At 39.6% G+C, this 10,756-nt stretch overlaps 2 protein-coding genes and 1 long non-coding RNA gene across 3 annotated transcripts; 1 reads left to right on the forward strand and 2 right to left on the reverse strand.

Annotated features, from left to right (window-relative positions):
• LOC120441929 (eotaxin-like) lies at nt 1-2,704 on the forward strand. The gene is made up of 4 exons (XM_039617487.1): nt 1-189; nt 1,993-2,125; nt 2,196-2,257; nt 2,351-2,704. The coding sequence occupies exons 1-4, from the start codon at nt 120-122 to the stop codon at nt 2,374-2,376; spliced, it is 291 nt and encodes a 96-aa protein (XP_039473421.1). The 5' UTR covers nt 1-119; the 3' UTR covers nt 2,377-2,704.
• Nucleotides 2,705-6,117: 3,413 nt separating this feature from the next.
• LOC120441834 lies at nt 6,118-9,656 on the reverse strand. Its single transcript, XM_039617284.1, has 5 exons — nt 9,252-9,656; nt 8,778-8,957; nt 7,948-8,002; nt 7,633-7,786; nt 6,118-6,546 (listed from the first exon to the last, which is right to left on the reverse strand). Exons 1-5 carry the CDS (start codon nt 9,654-9,656, stop codon nt 6,399-6,401), a joined length of 942 nt encoding a protein of 313 aa, XP_039473218.1. The 3' UTR covers nt 6,118-6,398.
• Nucleotides 9,657-9,726: 70 nt separating this feature from the next.
• On the reverse strand, nt 9,727-10,756 carry LOC120442077. The gene is made up of 3 exons (XR_005614497.1): nt 10,615-10,756; nt 10,082-10,148; nt 9,727-9,836 (listed from the first exon to the last, which is right to left on the reverse strand). It is a non-coding gene; the product is annotated as an uncharacterized LOC120442077 (long non-coding RNA).

The following is a 10,756-nucleotide window of genomic DNA, read 5'->3' on the forward strand; positions in this document are numbered from 1 at the left end:
CCTATAAAAACACCTCATCAGTTGTGCCTGCATGTGTTCCTGCACTTACCAATAAATAACCAAACACGAATCAACTCGTAGATTTTAACTCTGATCAGTGAGCCAGACCACCGGTGAAAATGTCTGTGAAGATCCTCTCCATCACTCTCCTCCTGCTCTCAACATGTGTGTGCTGCCACTCCTCTGAAGGTAACTGTGCTCTTACTTTTATAAAGAAAAATTTAAAAAGAGATAAAATAGATTATTTGATCGCAGCAATGACTATTTCCAACAATGGCTTCTGTAAAGACCACAAACCTTTACATCAGTCATATTCTGGTATCTGCTCAGTCTATAACTGTAACATTTTTTTCCAGCATTTCCTCGACTTCTACCCACCAAGCATCCCTGGAAGCTGTTTTCTGTTTCTAAGTTTTGTTAGTCAGTGATGGCATTTTAAAAGGCGTCTCTTACGTCTACATTTAGAAGAAGTCTTGGAGATTGTTTTAAGTACAACATTCACCTGATTTTTCCATTGCTGGACTGATTGACAGCCACACCATATCCATTCACGCTATACTGCTTACCATTAACAATGTTTTTACCTTTTATGTTTATCTACATGCAAACTTTTGTTTTCTGTCACTTATGGGCTTATGTCTCACGCTGCGTTGCATGCCAGGCATATGTTGTAAGACACTTAAACTATCATAACTGCCAACGTATTAGTGTGGCACAGTGGGTGCAGTGGGTTCTTTCAAACAAATTCACTCTGTAACTAAATCTCACTGCTTTAATTTAGTTTTCTAGCAAAGTCATCATTTCAGTGGGTTTTTGGAGGGGTGCATACATTGTGACTCATTGCATAAGGCATGAAAGCAGGAAATGAGAGAGATGCAGAGAGAGTATAAGATGATATCTTGCAGCTACGGGACAATATTTTTCACCTTTCAGTTATCAGCACATCTAAACTTTAAAGTCTATGATTAAACAGTTGATACATTAATCATTGCTAATAAATGGAGCTTAATGTTGGTTCCTATTCTCATCCTCTGGAAAGTAAACCAACATGCTTTCTTTGCAAATAATAACAAAAAAAGCAACTTAAGACAGCAGATATCTTCTTCAGACCATGAAGACGATGTTTCCCAACCGTTCATATTTCTATTTGATTCAATTTGGTTAAAAAAATAAATAAATATAATTAAAAATTCATCCTTGCAAAATTCCGGGAACCAGATGATATCTCCAACTGTTGGATCAAGTCTCGCCTCTGTTAAAATATATTTATGGAAACGTTCTGAGTCATCCTGATAACAGCACAAAGCAAACAGTGACGTACCGTCTATTATAAACATAAGAATATTGAGAATATGTTCTCTATCATACCAAGACTATGTCTCCACTCAGTTACATATTCCATATATACGGGGTATGACTCCCCTTTGGTTACAGCACGTGGATATTTCAAAGTAACCCACCTTTCTCTATCATATCGAGACTATCTGTCCAGCTTCAGGCTGCTTGGAGACAAGTTCTGATCAAACCATCACTGATTTCACGTCTGCGCAGATATTGTATAGGTATGCTGCGGAGCATGGCCAGGCTAGCTGGAGTTTCTTTAAGAAATATCCACGTGCTGCACAAATGGGAGCATGTCATATGCTTTTTTAATCAGAGACATTTGAAGATAGAAACATTCTTTAAAATCTGTGGCAGAGCTCTGCAACAGCTAAACTTAATTCTGGGCCAAAGTTGGATTGGTTTTCATTCATTTTTTCTTTGAATCCCAACAACTATGAAAATCAAAGTTAACTAACATAATGCCAAAACTGCCCAAGAAGTATTTGAGGGCCCCCAAGTGGTGAGAACATTGATTTGTTAAACTTACTTGTTGATTGATTTGCACAAAAAAATGCCTGTTCACTGTAACATAATTTCAGGTCACATATTAAAAGTCATCCTCTGTTTAGTGATGGAAGACAAATCAGTTTTTAACCTTTTATCTCTCAGATACTCATGGTCGTGGACCTGGAAGTACACCACCGTGCTGTGTTGACATCACCAAAGACAATAAGAGAGGTGACGTGGTGGGGGAAACGTATCGTGAGCAGGCTGCAAGACCACCCTGTGTGAAGGCTATAATGTAAGTCAGCACATGTTGTCCTACATACAAACACATACAATCTCTATAATTTTCTGTCTTTTATTTCCAGTTTTAACACAAAAGATGGAAAACAACTTTGTGCTGATCCAGATGCTCAGTGGGTCAAAGATCGTAAGTCATGCTAAAAGAAACACACACAGAAATAAATGCAAAGTATTTACAGAGAAAAACTGAAGCTCCTGCTTGTCTGTTTTTCCTCTCTAGTCACTGCCAAAATGAAGAAGGTGTGAAGTCTGTCTGCTGCATCAGTATTTCCAGTATTTCCATCACCATTAAAGGCTTATTCAAACCAGAGCGCTTTCTCAGCCTATCTTGAAACTTTTTTTGCATTTGTAGATTAATTTTTACTCTTACCTGTGGAGTAACCCTGTATTTTATTCATGCTGTTGACTTCATTGTTTTTTAATTCATCATTGGGGTTCTGGTTTTATTTGTCTTTTTTTGTGTGTGTTTTTTGCTTATTTGTGAATCTCTTTCTGTGCATTATGTGTTTATGTGAAGCACAATGTGGCTGTGAAAAACAATATAAAAATAAACTTTTGTATTATTGAGCAAATATTTCTTGCTGTTGTTTGAATCCCCTATTGCATTCCACTAGTGTTTTAACTGAGGATGCTCGCTGAGTAAACTGTCCAGGTTTTTTATAAAACTTTATCTTTTACCCAAGTTCATGCAGCCCACGATGAACATAAGTGGGTCGGACCAGTGAAACTCCCTTTTCTGTCAGTCTAAAGATGTTTAATGACAAATTAATCCCCAAGAAATCTTATTATATGAAAAAAGCACAATGTAAAACTTCATCTCAGTTTGCCAGTATGTTAAAGAAATGCTCCTTTAGTTAATCAATAAAATGTATCAGCACAACTCTCCAGACAGAAAATTTTGTTAATTCGCAGAAAATATCTTATTTTTTTCTCTTTTTTTATTCCTGTGGACCCATTGTGAAAAAGAAATGTCTATAGTAGTCTTTTCTTTAAATGTTTGTCTGTTTCTTAATTACTTTGATGTAGCATGAACAGCCATGGGCAGGTCTGTGACAGAAGACCTGGAGTCTTTGTTTTGCAGATTTGGCCTCTGGGCCTCATGTTGAAGATCAGGGGGTCAAACATTTAAACTGAGGGCTGTTACAGCCAAAAGCTGCTGGGCCCCTTCCTTTGGTTAACTGTTTTTGTTAATTAGCTTGTGCAGCCCCCTGCTGGAGATGGCTGGACCTTCTCAGGCTGCCTTCCTAACCCAACTGTTCCCACCACAGCAGAGGTACTTATAAACTCACCTTTCTATCAGTGTAATTTTGTTTAACTGCATATTCTATCCCTGAGATATCTCCATATAAGAAAAAGAAGTCGAATTTTAGAATTTTAGCAGACAGTAAGATATATACCAGGCAGCCAAGCTCTCCTCATCACAGAAACTTGCTCACACAGCACACTATAAGACACAGAGCTAAATGCCCAACTTGTTTGGAAGCTGGAAGTAGGCGGGGCCGCTGGTCTGGACGGGTCCCAATTTATAGCTTCATTCAGTCTTCCACCGACAGTCAGCCTCCACCTGGAGCTTAACCAAGCTCAAACAACACAGAGAAAGAACAGCACCACCCTCAGGTGTGAGGAGCACAAGCAACACATGACCTGGTTCATAACAGACAACACAAAACTTTTTTGCCAGTAACATATCTGAAGCCATTCTACTCTGCAAGGCTATCAAAGAACTAACATGCAGTTGTTAGTTGCTTGAAGTTTGGGATGGTGAACATCTTAAGAGGCATGATCAGGTAAACTACAGCACAGATTCCTTTCCACACAGGGGAGAGTTTAGCTCTTAGCTTCAGTCACTGCAAAGCCACCACACGTCAGCCCTTCCAGTGGTATGGTTAACAAACCAGTCCTGTGGTAAGGGCTACTGCCTTGTGTCACATCATAGATGTTGTACCAGCTTAAGCCATGCAGTCCCGACATTACCCATTCCTATAAAAACAGGTGCAATTCCTTGGATAGTATTTAGCATTTGGAGGGGTTTGTGGTTATTTAGTGCAGGAACATCCGCAGGCAGAGCTAATGATATTTTTTATAGGTCTGTGTAGTTCAGTGTGCATCCACCCCTTATCAGTGAGACTTTAATATTTCAAACCACCAACATCAGACTGAGAGTTTTTTTTTTTTTTCAAGTAAGATATTTGTATATTATTCATATTGCCATATAGCCCAATTCACCTGTGCAGGGGCTCAGCTGGATTGGTGGACGGAAGGATCGGCCTGGTGAAACCGGCTCCCAATGTGGACGTAACCAATAAAGGACGATGGAAGAGCCGCAGCATTTGTGGGGTGTGGAAAACGTTCTGTGCACTTGCCCCAGACGGAGCAGCCGCAGCCATAGCGGGCATGTTATCCGGGCATGTGTGTGAAGCGCCGAGTGAGTAGGGGTCAGCTGCCAATTATTTTTGGGAAGCTTTGTTTTCTTCAGTGTTGTTAGACCAGGGAGGTCAGACTCTGTCATTTCTTTTGTTGTTTATTTGAAGAGGTCAGAGGGGGACCGAAGTTTAGGTTGGGTTTTGTTTGTTGTGTTGGCCTTGGCTCATCCTGAAGCTGTACACTCCCACTATCGTTGTTCTAAGTACCATTTATGTAAATAAATCATTGTTAGAAGCCCGATGCTGTGGCTGTGTCTGTTTGGGAGTGGGAGGTCGTGGGACGCCCCGCTCTTGTTACGGTCGTTCCGGGCCAGGTCGCAACAATATGATAAATATATGAATAATAAATCATATTTATTTGATTACATTTGGGATTCCAGTGTTTATGTTTAAATATGCGTGCGTAATAAATAGAAGCGTAAGTTGTAAAATAATACAGATGGTAGTAATATGACTGGGTTTGCAGTGTTAACATTAACAGATACGATTATTGCCCAGAAGCTGCCTCATCATTTCTCTGTGCAGGTGGCTGATTTATACGTATTTACCGAAGTTACACTGTTAAAAAAAATTCCGTTATAAAACGGAAAAAGTGCTGGTAATTAATTACCAGCACTTTTTCCGTTATTGTACGAGCACTTCCATAAACCTTAAAACGGATATTTCTGTAGATTTACCCGAGTTTTTCTGTACCATTGACGGACATTTCCGTCAAACCTAAAATGGAAAATTCCGTATTTTCCATAAATTTCGGCGTTATTGCACAGACAATTCCGTAAACCCTATAACAGATATTTCTGTAGATTTACCTGACTTTTTCTTTACCATTTACGGACAGTTCCATCAAACCTAAAATGGAATATTCCGTATTATTTAAGTACTCAATCCATACCATTTACGGACACTTCAGTCATCCTAAAATGTTTAATTCTGTACCATTCTCTATACCGTTTACCATCAATAAAGCACAAATGTAGAATCACAGCAATTATTTATTTCCTTTAACAGCTGCCAGTGCTTTAAAGTGATTTCACTTTTTGTGGTGAATGATTTGCAATATTTACATTACAACCATTAAAACATTCAGAACATCACCTTCACATTCAGAGAAATTTTACATACATAAACCAGCTGTTCTCTCAAAGAAGTACAGCCATGTCCTTTAACAGGAGATGCCAAATCTAGCAACTTTTTAGCATCCACAGGCTGACAGGCATTAATAACAAATTGATTTGTTAAAGACAATGACAAAATAAGACAATAAAACTGCCAGCATTGCTGTTGCTGTCTCACCTGTCAGTGCAAAATGAGGAGCCCCTCCAGGAGGATGCAGAAACCTACACCTCCAACTCCACATATCACACCGACAGGCAGAGCTCTGCAACCAGTGGCTGACCTTTCTACAAAAACAAATAGAACATTAGAAGTATTACATTATACAACTTTTCTATAAAACATCAGTGCAGCAATAACAACCATGACCTTAGAAGGATGACTGTGCAACATGCCATAAAGAGATTTTAAAACTCTTAAAACAACTTAAAACTAAAAAAATTAAAACTTACACCTCCAACTCCACAATGACAGGAAAAGCTTAACGGAATGACAAATATCGCCCACCTTCCCTCCCCCTTAACATGGGGGATTTGAAACTGCAGCATGTGTGTTGTGGGCATCTAGTTAAAACATCTGAACTCACCTAATACTGTAAAAATCTGTATTTCTACTCCCAAGCCCCATGTTTTTGGATTTGCCTTTTTGTGTGTGTGTGTGTGTGTGTGTGTGTGTGTGTGTGTGTGTGTGTACATTCAGTCCAAAAGGTATTTTCTGAGCTCTGAGAACAGCTCAAATGGCCCATTCAGATTCCTTCTGCTTGCATTCAAATTCCTTCAGCTGAGAAACCAGCTTGCACACCTGTGGAGGAATGAAGTGCCGTTTCTTCCCCTTCTTCTCTGCCTTGGAGCCTCGCTCAGGATTGACCCCAAAGAAAACTCTGAGAAAAAAAAAAAAAAAAACAATAGTGATATGCAGACAAAGTTTGCACGTGTAGTGTGGCTTGACAGGAGTGGAGCAGTTCAATAAAATCCTACATTTGTTTTCTTCAATATGCCCCTATGTGTGAACCTCTCTATCATTCTAATTGACCATCTGTCTAGAACCCAATGTTGTTGTGGTGCTGGTGCCAGTGGCTAAGCTTATCTCTTCCTTTGTCTTTTCAAGACACATGCATTCACACTGCGCATATACAGAAATGTTTGCAAGGGCGAGAAGTCTGCTTATCACCAACACATGACAGCATGCATCCTCAATGTGTATGCAGGGATATTATAAATGCACAGAACACAGAAGGGGATAGAAAACACAGTTGACATTGTCCTATCAAAAGGTGTAACAGCACATTTGAACACGGACTGTCCTGGGGTTATTCAAACATGGAGTGGAGAAACTGTGACATTCAGTGCATGTTACACATCAGTACAAGTATTAACATTTGGGCATGAATCCACTATGTAGTATTTTTAAATTAATATGTTTAGTCTTTCCTTCGGGGAGGTCCCTGGAACAACATATTTTGAGTTTGGGGTCTGCAGCCAAATAAATTTCAGTTTGTGTGTCTTTGACATGAAAAGGTTTGACCACCACTGACATAACCTGGTCTCAGGTGCTAATGGTTTTAAAGAGATAGCTCAAACGAATTTTGTGTCAACAAACCATTCTGAAAAAAAAATATGTTTTTGCTCCATTTCCCAACTAGAATCATGTTATGTTTGTTTTGTTATTGATTGACTTAGGACACTATTTAAAGCAAAAGCATGTTACCTGCCCTTTAAAAGATATGACACATTTATTCCAACAATAGTCTTCAACAGGGAGCTACAAAATCTCCGAACAAATCCATATTCAGGGGTATCATAAGCCAATAACAGCTGATCTAAAAGCTCACAGCATGTGGCGACACATTTTGAGCTTGTACATCTCAGACAAACGGGTTTAGTGTAGATTGACAAAAAGCAGGTCAGGTGCAGAAAGGCACGGCAAAGTCACATTTACAAAGTATTTCCAAACAATGAGTGCTTACCTTTGCATGAATTCGAGAGTAAAAGCCATCTCCGGTGGGTATTGGACGTTGCAGACATAAAACATGGAGAAGACGTAGCTCAAGGCCACAATGGGAGAGGTGATGTGGTCATTGACAAGTAACCCATCAACAGCAATCTTGAATTGCTGGTCACCTTAAACACAGATAAAAACCATGTACGATTTACAAAAAAAAAAAATAATCCTATATTTTAAGGCAAGCAAAACATTTCTTTAATAAATATGACACAACAACAGCTTATAACAACAGCTAACAACAGCTTGCTGGGATACAAAAAAAGATTTAACTACAAACCTCTGATTAGGATGCATGGGGTCACTGGGAGTTCGACTTCAGGATCTGCAGAGATCTGTTTTGGTGACAGACATGATACATGAATTAATGTTTCCAGTGCACACAAACCTGCTGGTAAATTGACTATCTGCTAGTGTCTTCATCAGACAGAGGTAGCCATTATGCACAAACATTAATGTAAATAGTTTATAGATAGAGAGTTTATAGAGAATATCAGCAGCACAATTAGGGGAATCTATACTTCCTACTGTGGTTGGTTACTTGGTTCACCACTGGATGCAAATAATTATCTTGCACACAGTTTAAAATCTACAACATCTACCTCTTTTTTGTGGAAGAGTTTATAAGAGTCTTCCTTGAAGTATTTTGAAATGCCACAGATGAGCTGTATTGGACCTTCGCCCGTCTTCATCCCTTTGGAGTCAAGGAAGTCATTGATCCCTTTTCTTTTTGGAAAGTTCCTGTTCAAGGTTCAAGGTGTTAATTTTGTACAAGTACATAAGACTAACACTCATTTTCGTTTGGAGCTATGGAGAGAATTTTGAAAAAAATGAAAATAAAAATGAATTATTTCATTTTCATTTGCAACCTGTTCTGTTTTGATCTCAAATGTCCTGCTTTTTTTGGTTGTCACTTCCTGATTTTTGGTCTCAAATCTATTCCATTTGATTGTTCATCCAAGTTATTCTATTTGATTGGTTGCCAGTTTATCTTTTTTGGTCTCAACTCTCTTTTTGGTTGCAAATCTTTTTTTGATTGATTAATAAAGACAAAATTCTCTCCATATGGAGCAGCACAGCACAATCATAATAATAACAATAACAACACACCTGTGACAGCTTGTTTTGTACAGAGAAGCCAAGGAGTTTAGATGCATGATCAAACAGGTGAGGAACTTCAAACAGGAACGGCCACTCGTCCTTTACAACGGCAATAGTGGTATCATCATCGTTGAGGATTTCACGCTGAATGGGATATGTTTCAGTCATCAATTTTCGAACAGATGACTCCTAAAGATATGAGGCAGTTAGACAAACAGTCGAACAGTTAGTCAAACTAACCAATTAAAATAATAAAACAGGGTATCAATTTCAATTGACTATGGGCATAGTGATCTACAGATGATCTACAATTTCACAGTGTGTCCTAAATTGTACTTGGACCCAGACCTTATCGCATTACTCCTGCTATATACTATTGCTGTGTGAATGGTTGTATGTCTAGATGGTGGACTGTAGGAACCGAATTGCCCTTCGAGGATTAATAAAGCTTTCTGTATCTGTAATGGATGATTGCAGACCCACCTGAAGATCCTGGGTTTGAAAGGCACGTTTCAACTCATCTCGTTTAGACAGCAGGTCTTCTACACACGGCCCCTCAATGATTGGATCCCACGCCACACATCCATACAGATCTGAATTCCTGGGCCTTTTCTTTGTTGAATTTTCACCCCCTGCTTGCCTCTTCAGTGAGCTTTGTGGCTTCTTCATATTTTCAATTCTGTGTTCCAGCTGACGAAAGAGAGTTTCAGAACCATCTTTTGCAAAAGGTTTGTTTCCAAACGGCTCTGTCAGCTTGAAGGAGGCAGGATATTGTCCTACAATCATACTGGCGAGTTCCCTCAGCTTTTGTCTACCAGGTCTTCCTGGGTGTTTATGGAGGTAATCTTCAGCGACGATCCGAACCATCTCTCGTCTGTCTTTCCCCATTATGTACTTTTTTTCACGCAACTCATCCATGACTTTTGAGGAAATTTGTGCCATGGTACAGAATATGTGTCTTGGGATGGGAGTCGGCTGTCTCAGGTGGTGTTGAGGGCAGCTGAAACCTCTGTGGTTCAGGTGTTGATGAGGGGCCAGGCCGGGTGAACTGCGGTGGAGTTTGTGAATCTATGGATGACATGACAAACATCTCCATAAATTAAACACATCACAATTGTTGCAAATCAATTAATACATTGGTCCTCAATGTCCAGTTTGGGTCAACCAGGAATACAAATGGACCTAATTATGAAAACCAATTATAGAGTAATTATTGCCATGTACAGCTGATGGCAACTTTTTTTTTTGCATTTTTGGAATAAACCTTTGTAGTTTCAGAAAACTTGCATTAAAACAGAGGGGCAAAAACTCACCTGCTTCCAATGCTTTGACAGCTCTGATGAATCTGCATGGGCCACTCTCTTTGGGCTGCAATGTTTTCTGCAATGAAATCTGATTCTACTTAACTATCACCCCTTTTAATTATTACCATGTTCAGTTGCATGCTAACGTAACACAGCGAGCTATAACAATACACACATGTGGCTAATTTACTTACACACACACACACACACACACACAAGCGCGCGCATCCAACTTATGGGCTAACGTTAACTTTAGTTGGGCAAACCACGCTTCAAAATAACGCAAAACCCACACATTCAAATGTTACCATGAAACACACACGGCTACCAACTGACTATCGAGACCAAATTTCATGTAAGAGGGAGGGAAAAAATGGTTTTTGACGTACTTACGAAGCGCAGGCGGCTGGCTAATGCTAACGCAGCTAGCAGCAAACATCCACTCACATACACACCACTACCAACTGCCTATCGAGACCAATTTAATGTACGAGGGGGAACAAGGTGGCACTACATTCTCATTCTCATTCCACACAACCAACCTGTTTCCAACTTTCCTTGTGACTTGCAGAAATTTAGGTAGGCACTGACCGCACTGAAAGTAATGGCGTCGGAATATTCTGGATGGGGGAGAAAATTCTGCCTTGCGCAACAGCAAACTTTCCGTATTTCGCAAAACGGAGC

This window comes from Oreochromis aureus, linkage group 9 (assembly GCF_013358895.1).
Source record: "Oreochromis aureus strain Israel breed Guangdong linkage group 9, ZZ_aureus, whole genome shotgun sequence".
In the NCBI taxonomy this organism is placed as follows: Eukaryota; Metazoa; Chordata; class Actinopteri; order Cichliformes; family Cichlidae; genus Oreochromis; species Oreochromis aureus.

Excerpts from the sequence above, each read along its gene's own strand:
- LOC120441929 (XM_039617487.1), top strand. The coding sequence starts at position 120 with ATGTCTGTGAAGATCCTCTCCATCACTCTCCTCCTGCTCTCAACATGT. Across the intron at positions 190-1,992 it reads GTGCTGCCACTCCTCTGAAG|ATACTCATGGTCGTGGACCT; the intron begins GTAACTGTGCTC and ends TTTATCTCTCAG. Across the intron at positions 2,126-2,195 it reads CCCTGTGTGAAGGCTATAAT|TTTTAACACAAAAGATGGAA; the intron begins GTAAGTCAGCAC and ends TTTTATTTCCAG.
- LOC120441834 (XM_039617284.1), bottom strand. The coding sequence starts at position 9,656 with ATGGGGAAAGACAGACGAGAGATGGTTCGGATCGTCGCTGAAGATTAC. Across the intron at positions 7,787-7,947 it reads CCCATGCATCCTAATCAGAG|GTGACCAGCAATTCAAGATT; the intron begins GTTTGTAGTTAA and ends TCTGTGTTTAAG. Across the intron at positions 6,547-7,632 it reads ACTCTCGAATTCATGCAAAG|AGTTTTCTTTGGGGTCAATC; the intron begins GTAAGCACTCAT and ends TTTTTTTCTCAG.